This window comes from Mercenaria mercenaria, unplaced genomic scaffold (genome assembly GCF_021730395.1).
Source record: "Mercenaria mercenaria strain notata unplaced genomic scaffold, MADL_Memer_1 contig_1258, whole genome shotgun sequence".
In the NCBI taxonomy this organism is placed as follows: domain Eukaryota; kingdom Metazoa; phylum Mollusca; class Bivalvia; order Venerida; family Veneridae; genus Mercenaria; species Mercenaria mercenaria.
The window spans coordinates 27,114-44,081 of record NW_026459237.1 but is presented as its reverse complement, the minus strand read 5'-3'; the positions used below and the strand labels follow the sequence as shown (position 1 = coordinate 44,081).

The following is a 16,968-nucleotide window of genomic DNA, read 5'->3' as shown; positions in this document are numbered from 1 at the left end:
CCAATTTGGAAGGTAGACGAGTTCATTATAGAAATTTAGCATGGTAAAGTTTAAGACCTATAAGTGTGAGTGGTAATCGTATGTGCGTGTTTTAAGTCACATACATGTAAGTGATTAAAAAAACCCACAAAAAACCGTTCAAATGACTTGTAACATTTGATATATGACTTAGTCACTTGAAAAACGTACGAAAGAGATTTAATTCATTTTTTATCTACGTCTCTAGAACGATTCCATAGATTTTGACACTGCAGACAGCGCTATTTATAGAACTACTGTTTATTTCATTAGACGCTGGTTGCAGCGTAAGTCAGTGTGTTGGTATAGTCCTAGATGAGAGAAAATATCAATAAAATATTGATTAAAACGGCATAAAAGTAATCAAAGGTATGTAGATTCCTTTCAGATTCGTCTAATTTTCGTTTTTTGTCAGTATTAGGAAAATACAGGTTCTTGCTTTGGATAAAACCGTGTCGATAAAATGTTGGCTGCTTCAGACTAAATAGATAACAATTCGAAAAACTGTTATTTTAACTTTTTGTATCTTCTTGGTTATGCTTTTGGTTTACGCTGAATTATTTTAGCTCGATTGCGATGAAAAGCTTCAAGCTTATTTGAACTACTCTCGAATCCGCAGTACTGGTGTCATAAGAAAGCGCATGGTCGTGGCCCCGGTGGGACTTGAGTCCACGACCCCTGGTGCAATGTACTGCGTTTTATGCCACATGTGCCGAAGATACGGGGGGCATATTCCTATTTACTGTTCGTCCGTCTGTCATATTTTCATTCGTACTTAACCTGTACAGTTATGATCCAGTTAAAATGAAACAAAATGTAGTTGTTTTTTTTTTCTCTGGAGTTTAGCCAGAGATGGACTTTTAAGCTTTTGAAATATTACAGCTACATAAGAGCATTGTGTAATCAACACCCCTTTAGTCTTTGTACTTCTGAAATGGAACTTGGTATACATAATCGACAAGATGTGGATAAGCGCATATTATCGGGACGTATTTCGGATCTTGTTTTGTTCAGTTACGGCCCGTTTGAACTTCAATATGCGTCTATTAACGAAATTTGTGTGTGATTATTTTATTTGAGCTTGTATTTTGGAATATTACAGCTGCAACACACTTTCTTTTTTCTTTTTCCATCCATTGAAATGAAACTGTTAAGACTGGCCGATTATTTTAAAGTTAAGCCTACTTTTAGACATTATTTATTATTTCGCCAAGCATTTTACAAAGACCTTGTGTCAAACACAAATGGCATCATACTTGTTGCATCATTTTATCCTTGTTTTTTGTTCTTTTGATCCGTGTGCAGGTTGAATGCTCTATAACAATTTTATTCGATGTAAATCTCACATCTTTTCACTTCACATGTATGAGGAGAATTGTCAGTCAATAGTTAAGTCAATAGTTATTGCCCGAGATACATTCAGTAAGTGTTTTATTACAGGACGTCAGAAGTAAATTTTCATTTTTATTTTTATATTGTAACTTTTAGCCCAGAAAAAATGCATTAAATGTCATGCGCGGATCCAGCCAGTTTTCTAAGGGGTGAGAGTCCAACCGAACCCCTAAAATGACAAATATTTGTCTTTATACACTAAATGATTTGATGTGTATTTTTGTGGATGTTAGCCGTTTAAAAGTAGAAGTTTTTATTGAACGGGCTGAAAGAGAACAGTACCGACCAGCTATGAGTATCGGGGTCATAAAACCCACTCCTACCACGAACCCCTCCCCACCCACCTTCGAAAATTGTTAAATTCAGCGCTTCATTTCCTGCATTCTAAGCTATTTTAGGAGCATTTAAGAACACCTTTTTCCCCCTGCAATTTCATATTCAATATACCCCTTATTTTCACATTTCTATGCGCTCTTCTGTTGAATTTTGGAAAAAATAACAAAATTAAATTTCTTAAGAGGTAAAATTCCTGGTTTCTTGGAGATAATTAACATCGATATAAATAACATCGGTGTCGTATAAAGCAGAAGCAACATACACTTTGAATGCCGTCATATTGTTGCAGAGTCCGCCCGCTTAGCTCAGTAGGGAGAGCGTTAAGTCTTCGCATCACGCGGTTGCGAGTTCGATCCCCGGGCGGGGCGTATGTTCCGTTTCGATTTGACATTGTGTCTGAAATCATTCGTCCTCCACCTCTGATAATTCATGTGGGGAAGTTGGCAGTTACCTGCGGAGACAGGCTTTTACTGGTACAGAATCCAGAAACACTGGTTAGGTATATTGCCCGCCGTTACATGACTGAAATACTGTTGAAAAACGGCGTGAAACCCAAAACAAACAAACAAACATGTTGGCTTTTTGAAACATTTTCTTTCTCCTTCCTCTTCAATCCCTTTTAGGTAAGTAAAATAAATGGTGTTACGTTCAATAGTATACAACTATCTACCTTTTTACGGTATATAACTATCTACCGGAGTGTTCATTGGTTACAATTATACTGGCAAGGAAAGTGATTATTGACACTCATCTGAAAACTATTGACCGAAACAAATTGAAATCAAATCAATTAAAATTGATCTTTTGTCGGAAAGTTTCAGAGGAAGTTCTACGAGATTCAGCAACGCCGTGCGTGATGATACTTCATCTCCGTTAATCAATTCATTTTCGAGGCAAAACTTTTTTTAACTTTTAAGTAAATACTTAGACATTTAACTGTTTGCAATCTGCATTTCTTCAATTTCTTCCCGGAAGAACTAATGAAAGAATTGACTATAAATTGTTTCTCACATAGATCCAGTGGGATAAATGGTCAATAATTCATTTATAAATCAGGGGTCAATAGTCATTTAAGAACATAATAAGAAGTCAATAGCTGACTTTTTGTTAGGTCGCTTTCTTACAGTATTTATCAAAACAGATTACAGCATTCATAATGATTATATTGTGACGGGCTATGTTGGCTTGAATTTTTGCACTGAAATGTTTGACATCTTTTTTCTCTATTTCAGAGCTGAAAGACGATTTGGCTACCTTCTACAAAACAAGATACAGTACAATACCACTGTCACCGCTAGTCGAGGGACACGACACTCCCCTTGTAGATTTTTACATTTTGCCTGAAATGTATTTCATTGAAAAGCAAAACAAAACGCCAGCTGGGGAAGAAACTAAAACGCCTGTCAAATCGTTGTCGGAAGTATTCCAGTCTGAAAACAGTTGTGAAATATATTTAACCGCTGATGCTGGATTTGGAAAAACTGCATTTTCAAAATATCTTGCTGTCACGTGGTGCCAGGTTCATCGTCCCGAAATGAAATACAAAAAGTACTTCTCAGAAGATTCGATAACTGCCATGCGTGATTTTGAGTTTGTGTTTCTTGTGTTATTACGGGATTGTTCTGATGATTGCAGCATTGATGATTTGATAATGAATCAAATTATACAAAATTTGTCACGGTTTCCTGATATGTCAAAAGATGTTCTACGGGGAATACTGCACCGAGAAAAATCTTTGATTATTTTGGATGGGCTAGATGAGTGGATTCATCCTAAGATTCATCCTGAAAAGAAATGTACAAAAGTGCCAAAAACAATCCCTCATCGTAATGCTCGTGAAAAGTGTGTAATCCTTACCACAACAAGACCTTGGAAATTAGGTGTGTTAAATCTTAAAAATAGTGAAATAGATAAGAAAGTGGAACTAGTAAAACTAACCTCCGAGTCAGCACAGACATTAGAGGAAAGAGCGATTTCAAAAATAAAGAATCTTGATGTTGCTGAAGCAAAAATTCTGGCCAAACAATTAAATAAAAAAATCAAAGAAAATAAACTCGAGGAAATGGAATCCGTCCCCCTTCTTTCAATGTATCTCATTAGTTTATGGTGTGAAGATATTCCACTAGGACAGTCAAAATGTGGACTTTATGCAAGCATTATTGAACTCCTGCTGTCAAGAAGCTTAAGCAAACATCCGGAAATGGAACCAACGTGCCAACCCTCCCAGAGTGATATCCCACAATGCTTCAGAGATCATGAACATTGTAATCAACATTGCACATATCTGAAAACTTTAGGTAAACTAGCATTTGAAACTTTATTCAGTGAAACAAAGGAGAACACTCTTGTTTTTCACAAGTCAGTGGCGGATAAGTATCTCTCACCAAATTATTTGAAATTAAGTCTTGACTCGGGAATATTAACACAGAGTACAGAAAAGACACTACTCAAACAAATTTCGAAAGTTTCATTTTCACACAAAACCATCCAAGAGTTTTTTTGTGCATTGTACATTAGCTGTCAAAATGAAAGTGATGTCAAAAACATTGTTCTAAACAAATGCAAAAGTTTGCAAAGTATTCTTGACATGTCGACAGTGTTTGTTTTCATCAGCGGAATGGTGAATGCAGAAATCATTACTTCAATATCACAGGAATTTCTTTCTGTTATCAGTGAAGATAAGATAACGAGCGAATACAGATCCACGGCTGATTGGGACTGTAAACCTCTGGAAGACATACAAGACATGTACATTTCTTGTATGAAAGAAAACACGAGCGATAAGGAACTCAAACTTTTCTGTCAAGATTTTTTCTTTAGTGAAGATTGTAAAGAAGTAAAATACTTTTCTTATTTACCACGGCTCGCGGTACACAATAAAAATAACATGGCGTCAATAAATATCAACACAGACCGTGGTCGTAGTTTACGTGAAATTATTGATTCTTGTGAATTGCACGAAGTGTTCCAGATCAATAAAATATACTACTGCGGTAAAGAAGAAAACGCACAGCTTCCTGTACTGTTGGACAAGTCTCCGAAATGTGTCGCTGTTAGATCGCCTGGTCTATCTACTGGTTCTTGGAGCCGTGAAATGTTGAAAACATTACAGAATAATTCTCTGTTGCAAGCAATTGATATCCAAGGTTTCGAGATGAGCCACGATGTACTGAGTGACTTTCTGAATTATATTATAAACAGAAAAATAATGACGGAGATTATATTGTGGCAGTTATACTGTACCGAACACGAGCATTCGTGTACTTTCAGTTTAGATTTTAGTCAGCATTCAGATCTAAGGAAGTTAGAATTGTTCCAGATACCTGAAGTGTCACAATTGAAAGTTAATAGTCAAGTGAAACACGTGAAGTTGTGGAGTATCAATCTAGGTGAAATGTCGCTGCCTCCTGAAATGGCGAATATTGAAAGTGTTTATCTGGGGCTTGTAAACATGTCTGCTTCAACATTGCGTGATCTCGTTAAGGTAGTGGAGAAACTTTCACACAAAGTCACAGTAACAATACTCGGGTGTAAGATAGAACCGGAAACAGAGTTTGAAGACGTTAAACAATATATACGCTCATCTCAGAATTTCCGAGTTACGAAGGATGATAGCTGGTGCTTGGAGTTTGAAACAAAAGTTGAAAGTTAAGTTACTAAATACACTTGGACTTATAGTGTCAATGTATATAGACATTATTCATAAAACACATATCACACCTTTACACACATACATATAACATTTTTGTGACATACATATGTGTACATTAATAAAAATAGTGACAGTCGCGAGTGGAAAATTAATTGTTGGAGCCAATTCGTAGGAAAAGAAGGACATTCTTATACATGTATTAATATACAAGTAAGTTATTTTATTTCCTTTTATTTATTATGTTCTTAACTTAAATTAATATTTTAACAGATTTATAAAATTGGGCCCCGTCATGTAAAAAAGGGCCAACTTTGTGAAAATAAATGTTTCTTTGAGAACAGCCTGAATTCGTTCATCAAGCTATGCCATCAAATTGACCATAGTTATTATTCATCATCCTGAGAAATGGAGTATATCCAAAGTTTTATAAGCCCCCAACCCACTCCACTCCAGAACCATACCGGGCCTGCATCTACTAGTCGGACCGTCCGTCCGTCTGTCTGTCCGTCCCTTTCCGATTAAGAACAAAAGAAAACTACACGCTTTTTACCATGGCTAACTAAAAATAATTTGGTCAACAGACGCCAGACTTCATAGGATGATTGTCTATGGTCAGTTAATGACCCCCGTCATTTCAAGGGTCAAAAGGTCAAAGATCAAGGTCACAATGACCTGGAGACAGAAGACTGTTTTAGGTCGTTAACGGAAAACTACGTTGTTCTACAAAAGTCAGACTTAATAGGATGATTGCTTGTGGTCAGTAAATAGCCCCTATTGTATTACAGGTCAATAGGTCAAAGGTCAAGGTCGCAGTGACCTTGAGACTGAACATGGTTTCCCATTGATAACTGATCCGATGTTTATAAATAAAACATTCTTTGTCTCAGTTGAGTCTGAAAAAAAACTTTAAACGTAAAGGCGTCAAACTTCCAAGGATAATTGCTTGTGGTCAGAAGATGACCCCTGTTGTTTTACCGGTCAATAGGTCAAAGGTCAAAGTCGCAGTGACCCATAGACTGAAAAAGTACCATGATTAATAGCCGAAAAAGATCTTAACCTACATGCACCAAACTTTATAGGCTGATTGCCTGTGGTCAGAAGATGTCCCTGCAGTTTTAAGATCAGTAGGTCAAAGGTCAAGGTCACAGTCATCTTGAGACTGAGAACGTGTCCTGACTAATAACTGGAAACTAATTCAATCTTCATGCATCAAACTTTATAGGATGATTGCCTATGTTCAAAAGATGAACCCTGTAGTTTTAAGGGTTGATAGGTCAAAGGTCAAGGTCGCAGTCATCTTGAGACTGAAAACGTATCCTGATTAATAACTGAAAAAGATGTTAACCTATATGCACCAAAGTTTATAGGATGAGTGCCTGTGGTCAGATGATGACCCCTGTAGTTTTATAGGTCAATAGGTCAAAGGTCAAGGTGGCAGTGACCTTAAGACTGAAAACGTATCCTGATTAATAACTGAAAAAGATTTTAACCTACATGCGACAAACTTTATAGGATGATTGCTTTTGGTCAGAAGATGACCTGTGGTTTTACCAGTCAATAGCCTATATTAGGTCAAAGGTCAAGGTCGCAGGCATCTAGAGACTGAAAACGTATCCTAATGAATAACTGAAAAAGATTTTACACTAAATGCGCCAAACTTTATAGGATTAGTGCCTCTCGTCAGTAGATGACCCCTGTGGATTTATGGGTCAATAAGTCAAAGGTATAGGTCGCGGTAAACATGGACTGAAAACGTATCCTGATTAATAACTGAGAAAGGTTTTAACCTACATGTGACAAATTTTATAGGATGATTGCCAGTGGTCAGAAGATGACCACTGTAGTTTAAACATGAAAGTGAAGTTGAAATTATGTCATCTTCGTACTCGACGTAACCGTGAATCAGGTCTTACAAAATTTCTGGTAATAAAAATGTCAACTCTGATTTAAAACCGAAAATGAAAAAAAGGTATATAGAGATGGCCCAGTTCAAACGGATATCCACCTATCTAGCTAAGTTCTAATTTGAGTAGAACGCAAACTTTCATGAGATACTTTCCTGTACAGCCCTGTTTACGTCTTGTCTCATGCTTAGGTCAGATATCTGGATAATATACGGGACAAGTGCACTAGGATTGCACTTTAGGCTATTTTTGCTTATAAATTATTAAGTGTCCTATAACCGGCTGTAATATACTATAGTACCTAATCAAACTAGGCTATGACCTTCCTGTTCAGGCTGGGAACCGAACCACTACCTTCGTAGTTAAGCGTGTTGCCTGGAGAAGGTCAGTGTGTTGGCCTGGAATACATGTATACTTGTATGAAGTTGTTTAGGTTTTGATGAAATTTGGTATTTCTGAATTATTGGCCGTACAGAGATACTTTTTTGTTTAAAAATCAAAGATATGGTGTTCACTAATGAAGTACTTTGAAAACAAACATTTTGTTTATTTTCGAACATTTTGTTAATTTAATTGTTTCCAAGTTTTTACTTCCATAATTGTTGTATAACAAAATGTTGGTTATCTTGACATTCCACTTATCATAAGACATTCAGGTCTTTTAAAAGCGAATAGCTTTTCTCAGGCAGATACGATACTCTATATTCAAATAGTTTTACAAACACCATTTGACTACGTTTTCGAATATCAAACAAACACAGAACACCGCATTCGACATTCAAGTAATTGGCTAAGTTTATTAGTAATTGTGTATTTTGTTACTATGATTGTCAAACTTTATTGACATAATACATATGCGCTGTTTGGAATATCAACGCTCAAATAACATTAAAAAATGTTCACAAACTTGAATGTTGGCTAGACAATAAATATGTACTAGCTGGTCTTATGCTTTCATGAAACAACACAAGTTTTTAAGTAATATTCGTAAAATACATAATTTTTAATGTTAAAGAGAAATGTTTGTAAACAATCTTAAAGTAATTAGACATGTGTATCTTTTTCAGGTCCACCTTCATAGATGAAGAAGCTTTCTTTCTCCACATTTATTGAAAATTGTCGCAAATACCTTTGAACACAACTTAAGGACAGAACTACCTTCCGTTGATAACCTTTGAGCACAACTTAAGGACAGAACTACCTTCCGTTGATAACCTTTTAGCACAATTTAAGGACAGAACTATCTACCGCTGATAGCCTTTGAGCACAATTTAAAGACAGAACTACTTCAAGTGGCAACCTTTGAGCACAACTTAAGGACAGTTCTCACTCCTCCCGTTGGCAAGGTTTCATACTATAAAATACATGATGTGAAAAGTTGTTACCGGCTATTAGAAATTTGCACACTTTGTATTATACCCAAACATCTGCGGGAAAACTACATAGAGTTACTAACTGCAATCACCATATACAAACCATTTTATGTTATTTCCATTAGTTGGTATAGAATTTTCTCATTTTTACAAAGTGAACAGATCTCACGCTTTTGAAATTTGCACAACATCCATAATAATGTTTCACAAATATTATTTACAGTACAACCTCTCTAGAGCGGCCCTCTCTTAAGCAAAAACCTCTCTATAACAACATCATCAAACTTTTCCTAAGCTGAAATATATACTATCAAATTTACATCTCCAGAACAACAACCTCTAATAAACAGTCAATGTTTGTATCTTCCAAAGGGTATTGCTCTACAGAGGTTGCACTGTACCTAAATGTCTTTTAAGACCCTTTTCTACTAGGAAAGTTCTGTAAAGCTTATTTAGATAGTGAAACGCACAGTTGTTAGAAAACACTTGTTGAAAAGGGGTTTGAATTGGCTTGATTATGACTTTATTTGGTATGCTTGTTAAAGTTTTTTCTAAGATAGGTCTAAAAATGGCCGTTTAAGAGTATTTCGCTGTTACTAATACAATTTACTTTGTATCACTGAGACAAGTTTAGACTTTGCAATGAGAAAGTTCGCCTCTATTTTTCAGTAAAAATAGGCTGCGACCTTTAACTTTATTTTTGTTTTGCAACATGTGCAAACGATGTGATAATATTCAAAATATTGTCTTTCTTATGAAATGCTTTTTATAATGATTTAAAAAATGCGTTGTTTTTTTTTCGTTTATATACAACTAAATGCTTACTAAAATACGGATAATTTGCTGAAAAAAATGTTTGAAAAGAATAAATAGATTCTTATTTGCCTTTGAAGCCCATTGTCAACGACTTAGTAATATGTATTCATTTAGCTTTTTTCATATCAACTTCAGTTTTCTGGGTGATGAAGAAAATGGTATTTTTATGTGTTTTGTAGATGAGTATAGCTCTTTATCATAACGAAAAGACTCGGAACATGTTCGTATATTTCCGCCAATTCTTACGGAATTTTAGTTCCTAGGCGGTAAAGGCTGAACCTTTTTTCACAATCAAAATTATCAAACAAAGTATTGTAATAGCAAGCTTCTGTCTGATCTTTAAAAAGTATAAATTATTTTTGCAAAGTGATATACCGTTGTTACAGTAATGTGTTTGTTGAAAATACCGTTATAAAGGCATTTTGATTAAACTACCAAATAACATATATTTTCCGATTGGTTGACCAATTTATGTTCGCAATCATCTTTGCAACCACTGTCAATTAGACTTTATTTGTTTAGTCCATATGATAAAAAATGTCAATATAGTTTTATTATCTGTTTGCCACCAGCTGCAAATAACGGAGCAAACCGAAAATTGCCGAACAGTCTCGACAGCAGATTGATCTGGCCAAACTTATTAACGGCTTTTGTGATGAATTTCACGATGGGCCTTATTTTTCCATATGAGCTCTAAGGTCAAGGGGTCACACTTAGAGTTAAACTGTGTAAGACCAAGCCCTGATATTAAAGGTCGAGGTCACACTTTGTGGTCAGAGTAATTATTTTTGAATTGTTCAGTAATTTTACTTTACGTGTATAGATATCTAAGTAACTTAGCGCAAAAGTCAACAATAAATTGATTTTTTTAGACTCAGGTGTGATACAGATATCAACACTTAAAAGCATTCGCCAATTATATAGTTCTAGACATTTTCGATTTAGATGCATATTATGATTTGATAATATTATATTGTTCTGATGCAAAAGTAGTGTTCAATGACATATTTTAACTATATAGGCAAAAATGTTCTTATTTTAAGTGTGTTCCGTGTTAGCTATTGTGGTCGCCCCCTGTGTCCGTTGTCAATAATTTAACTTTTAAACCTTATGTAGCACACTTGTTCAGAATGTTAGCCTCAATAAAATCGCGGGAAAGCAGAATCAAAAGCTACATTTTCTCCTTGATCTTCATAAAGCTCTATCAGAGTGTTGCCTTGATGAAATAATAAGGTCTCAAAGTAGGCCACTATGTCAATTGATAGCAAAATCTATTTACACAACTGTTGGGGGAAAGCGAACGTATTATGTGATGGCGCGTAAGTATGCCTGTCTTTCCGTCAAATTTAGTAGCAGAACTGATTAACCAATTACGGTACTGACATGAAACGATGTGCAGAGCACAATAACTGGGCCAGTAGGTCAAAGTTCGAGGTTACAAATCAAGTTCATATTACTCTCCCCGTCTCTCACACGCACATTATCCCCACCCCAAAAATCGCTCAGTTTTTGCCGTAATATTCTATCACCTCTGCCACACAAAACATCACAGCCCGCCCCTTTCCCCGCCATATTTCATTCCGCCTCCGACACACACTAAAATAAATCTTTAAAGTTTAATTCTTCCTAGAAATCATATACATTGTAATATAAAACGAATTTAATCTAAAACATAACTGAACACAGACCAAACGTTTGTTTCAGCCTATCCTTATAACATGTTTTACTGTCAAGGAAATGAAAGATACTTAAGTTAGTTTACATAAAAATGTTATGTACATTGTGCATATTTATTATATTACTATATACAGATAAATCATTGTATACTCGATAATTGAATGTCACACGCTTTATTGAAAATGTATTCTAAATTGTTAAAGTGTGAATCCATTGTAAATGCTGATAGTGATGATGATGATGATGAAATATGTAATTATATATAGATATTCGTTAAATATATGTGTAATTCTGATGGAATGCACCATTTTAATTTAGCTCACCTGTGCAACCTGAGCAATGCTCAGGTGAGTTATTGTGAGCGCTCGATATCCGGCGTCTGTCTGTCGACTGCCTGGGCGATCTGGGGTTAAAAAACTAGGTCACCAAGTGAAATCAAAGGGAAAGCTTGTTTACACTCTAGAGGTCACAATTTTGGCCCAGTCTTAATGAAACTTAGTCGGAATGTTACCCTTAATAAAATTTTGGACAATTCTGATATTGGGTCATCTGGATTTAAAAACTAGGTCACCAGGTCAATTCAAAGAAAAAACTTGTTAACACTGTAGAGGTCACATTTATAACTGTATATTCATGCAACTTGGTTAAAATGTTAACCTTGAAGATCTTTAGGTCAAGTTTGAATCTGGGTCAGGTTGGATCAAAAATTAGGTCACCAGGTCAAATTAAAGGAAAAGCTAGTTAACACTCTATAAGCCATATTTTTGACCGTATCTTAAAGACAGTTGGCCACAATGTTAATCTTGATGATCTTTAGTTCAGGTTTGAATCTGGATTGGGTAGGGTCAAAAGCAAGGCCACCGGGTCAGATCAAAGGAAAAGCTTGTTAGCACTCTAGAGGCCACATTTGTGACTTTATCTTCATTAAACTTGTTCAGAACGTAACCTTGATGATGTTCAGGTCAAGTTCAAATCTGGGTCAGGTGGGGTCAAAAACTAGATCACCAGGTTAAATCAAAGGGAAAGCTAGTTAACAATCTAGAAGTCACAGTTTTGACCATATCTTAATGAAACTTGGTCAGAATGTTAATCGTGAAGATATTGAGGTCAGATCTTCAATCTGGGACAGGTGAGGTCAAAAACTAGGTCACAAGGTAAAATCAAAATTAAAGCTTGTTAACACTAGAGATCTAATTTGAAACTCACAGGAATTAATCAGATTGTTCGTCTTGATGGCCCCTAGGTCAGGTTCGAATCTGGGTCATGTGGTGTCAGAAACTGGGTCACCAGGTCAGATCAAAGGTAAAGCTTGTTAACAATATCGAGGTCAAATTTATGACCATATCGTAATGAAACTTGGTCAGAATGTTAATCTTGAGGATCAGGCCAAGTTTGAATCTGGGTCATGTTGGGTGAAAAACAAGTGCACCAGGTCAAATCAAATGTAAAGCTAGTTAACTACTTAACACTCTTTAAGCCACATTTATGACTATATCTTCATAAAACTTGGTCAGAATGTTAATTATGACGATCTTTAGGTCCACTGTAAATCTGGGTCAAGTGAGTTAAAATACTAAGTCATCAGGCCAAATCAAAAGTAAAGCTTAACACCCCAGAAGCCACATTAATGACTGTATCTTCATGAAACTTGGTCATAATGTTAATCTTGTTTAGTTCAAATCTGGGTAATATGGGGTCAAAAACTAGGTCAGTAGGTCTGACCTTGTCAAATTAATGGAAAAACTAGTAGGTGACACTCTAGATTTATGAGTATATCTTAATGAAACTTGGTCGGAATGTCAATCTTGATGAACTATACATGTAGATCAATAGGTTAGGTGAGCGATACAGGGCCTTCGTGGCCCTCATGTTCAAAAAGCTGTTACATGCCTTCGTTTTGATGCATTTGGAACAAAGTACCAGTGTTTAACCATTACCATTACCATGCTAAATTTCTATAATGAACTTGTCCATTTTCCAATTTGGACAGTACCGTAAACTGTTAGGGTTACTTACCAAAAATATTCTGACTGAGTGGCGAACAGTGCAGATCATGATCAGGCTGCATGTTATACTGGTCGCAAGGGCAGAACCAATTGTGTCCAGCATGATAAGGGTTAAATTTAACATAACTAGGTAAAATCATGTTTTTGACAATTGTTTACATTTATGGCGTTCTTTTAAAGGGGCAAAACTTCTTTAGAATATTGTAAGTGTCCAATTCTATCGGATAGAACAGCAAAAATTTAGAGTATTGAAAAGATAAGTTGTTTGTCTTGATATTGCTCGTTTACTAATAATTTCTGTTGTTTTGTGATGTACTGCCAAACCTTAAGTATGTAATTTAGATTTTTTCTTTACGCATTGTATGAGTATCATGTTCCAAATTTTATTGATAAAGTCAAGGTCCTTTTAGAGCAAAAACAATAGCATAAACAATAACAAAATAATCAGAATGGCAAATATTACATTGTTGGTATGATATTGAAGCGTGACAGTTCTTCGATTACTTCGATTTTTGCACATATGAGCCGTGCCAGGAGAAAACCAACAGAGTGGGTTTGCGACCAGCATGGATCCAGACCAGCCTGCGCAGCCGCGCAGTCTGGTCATGATCCATGCTGTTCGCTATCAAAGCCTATTGCAATTAGAGAAACTGTTAGCGACCAGCATGGATCCAGACCTGACTGCGCATCCGCGCAGTCAGGTCTGGATCCATGCTGGTCGCAAACCCATTATATTGGTTTTCCAATGGCACGGCTCAGTTATAGTGTTTCTTACAAACGCAGTGGTTACAAGTAAAAACGTACAGATGAATCATTTGAATGAATTTTAGTTATAATACTGATTGACAGTGAATGCTATCTACTCCGTGTGTTGCAGAAAAGTATTTCGATTGTATCTGATATTTACTATCAAATGAAATCCTCTAAAATTACCAAAGTTCGCTGTCTTTGCCGTTCGCCTACTTCTAAATAGGCTAATATTGAAGTTTCGGTGAAAGTTATATTTCACTGGTACTAACAGTTTCCTAGTTCATACTCTTAAAGCACGTTAAGAGGAATTTTGGGCAGTTTTAGACCGATTTAAATGTTCACAAAATTAGATTATATTTTCACATGAAATTTGCCATCCGGCGTACACCGAACTTGACATTGTTATTATAACAGAATTATTCCAATTTATGTACCTTAGTCGTGAAGAGAATACGGGAGATATCTATAGCTACTATTGTTGTGGTATAGTGTCTGTCTTAGGTGTGAGAGGTCCTTGGTTCGAATCCCGGTCAGAGCTTATTAAAAATATCTGCATTCTGTTCCAGCATGTATTTTCAGGTAATCAGGCTGTTCCAGATGTCTTACATTTATAACGAACAGTATCATGGATACTTTTTTAGCAATATGGATCACTGCTAAATCTTAAATGAAATACACCCAAATAGAAAATATTCAATATAGTATGTCCCTTCGATGTTTCTGCTCTCCAAGTTCAAGAAGAATTACATTTTCTTCATCACAATTTTTTTTTATACCAAAAATGTTAAATGCTCGCAACTTTACGCTCCTAGAGTGTTTCTTGAAAAATGAGGACATTTACCTTCATTTCAAAGCGTTTGAACTTCATTAAAATTAGGTTATATCTCTTCATTATAGATGTTAGATATTGTAACAGTCAATTTAACCAGATGGAAGTTAGAAGTTGCCATTCCGGTTCGTGAAATTGTAATCACCAGCCTCCAATGACTGTGTATTTTAGCAATTTATATTGTGGCGTTTATTACCTTCCATAGCTGACACATTCTTCTGATTATTGAGTACTAAGTTCTATGATCCATGCATTTATATGTTATATAAGTACTTGTACCTAGTTTTGTTCTATATATGTAAAGGGGTTTATGTTGAATTGGTGTCTTATATATATTACGCTATTTACATAGAAAATGTTATTTCAACATTTATGTTATGTCTACATTTATGTTGAACATATTTAAAGAGAGGATATCAAATCAGCGCGGGTTCAGTACTGGAGATTTTGAACGAGTTGAATTCTCAGCTGAAGAATAATGCCATTATTGACAAACTTAATGAATATACATTATCTTTATTGACACACTTAATGAATATACAGTCGAACTTCGATGGCTCGAACTCGAGGGTCCCGTGGAAATTAGTTCGAGTTTTCCGTTGTGCGAGCCATCCAAATGGCGGCCATTTTGAATTTGGGAATTCCAGGGCATGATGTGTTACAAACCTTACATCGTAATATATTGTCATATTGCACCTAAATATGTGTATGATACGATGATAAATAAAAAACGAACGCTGAAATATGCTTTATTATTTATTTTCAAACATGACATAGATACGGAAAAAACACAGATAGAACACTAATATAATTATAAGAATTTGGTGAAGACAGCATCAAATAGAAAGGCATGAATAACAAACCTTTTTGAATCATAGCCCAGTACAAATATTATCAAATATAGTGCTTTCCAGTAGCCGACATAGCTATCCCCCCGTATCCGGGTCCTTTACTAAGTTGTTCAGCCATGCTAAAGCAGTATGAAAGTTGACGTCGGATCTCCCGTTTTTAAGCAGAAAAAATAAAGACAGACGTAGTATGTACATTGCTCAATCATTTTAAATAATTTTATTCGTATAAATCAAAGCCCATTAAAGCATTGCATTGAACGAAAGTCACTTTGTTTAATTTGTTTGTCGTATACCGACGCTAATTACGAAAGCGTGCGAAAATTACGCACGCGCCGGTTAAAGGGGAAGCTTGGCGAATGTCAGGCAGAAGTGTGAAAAACTTTGTAAACACAAACCATCCCGGCAAAAATTGTCTGTTCGACTGAATAGGTGTAATTATCACTGTAATTAAGCCGAGGGGACCACCAAATGAGTTCGAGAGTTCGAATTATCGAAGTTCGAGCGATCCGAGGTAGAACTATATAGAATAAAGAAGGAATAAATTCGGGACCGGGCGACGACTTCGAGCGATCCCGGGTGTTCGAAAGATCCGAGTTCGAGCCATTGAAGTTCAACTGTACATTATCTTTATCATGATGAATTATTCCTTTTTTGTCGATCTTGTACAAACACAATTTCAATGTTTCAGCTCTTCAGCATGATATATACACGGCTGTGCTGTAACAGTTTTGTGATAATATTTCATGAAATGTATAATGATTTTACACAATGAAAGTTTTGATTTCTGTCACATTATGCTAATACATTTTGTTTCAATTTTATGATTATTTTTATGCATGACCTTGTAAAGGTTCTATGTCAGAAAAAAATTCATATTTTGCCAAATTATATATCAAAATTGTGTAAGTTATTTCTTCCATATCCATAGAATTATATATAAAAAAATAAATAGATGTAATTGAGTTTTGACTTGAGTTATTACTTTATTGTATTTGGCACGAACGCTATTCTTGTATTGGTAGAGGGTATCTGTATTTATCTCGCCTCCTACAGGATTCTTACATTTCTATTGGTCAACAGACGTCACGTGGAGACAGGATATATTCCATATCCTGCTAGTACGTTACAGATATGAATTTTGATTAAAAACAAAATGGCTGCCGCATCGCTAGGGTAATTAAAACAAGTCAGATTATAGCCCAAACTATAGATAACATTTCCGAGATAAAAAAAAAAATAGTGTTTTCTTGCCGCTCTTCTTTTTCCTATCTTATTTAGGTTCGTAAAGTGAGTAGAAATTATATAGAAGAACAGTAACTCTGCATGGCACGGCCGCAATTGACCTTGACCGTTGACAGGTTGAA

The 16,968-nt window shown here is 35.6% G+C and overlaps 1 protein-coding gene across 1 annotated transcript; it reads left to right on the top strand.

Moving 5' to 3' along the window:
* Positions 1-2,983: 2,983 nt before the first annotated feature.
* On the top strand, positions 2,984-13,077 carry LOC128551551 (uncharacterized). The gene is made up of 2 exons (XM_053532452.1): positions 2,984-5,608; positions 8,370-13,077. Exon 1 carries the CDS (start codon positions 3,092-3,094, stop codon positions 5,396-5,398), a length of 2,307 nt encoding a protein of 768 aa, XP_053388427.1. The 5' UTR covers positions 2,984-3,091; the 3' UTR covers positions 5,399-5,608; positions 8,370-13,077.
* Positions 13,078-16,968: the final 3,891 nt, after the last annotated feature.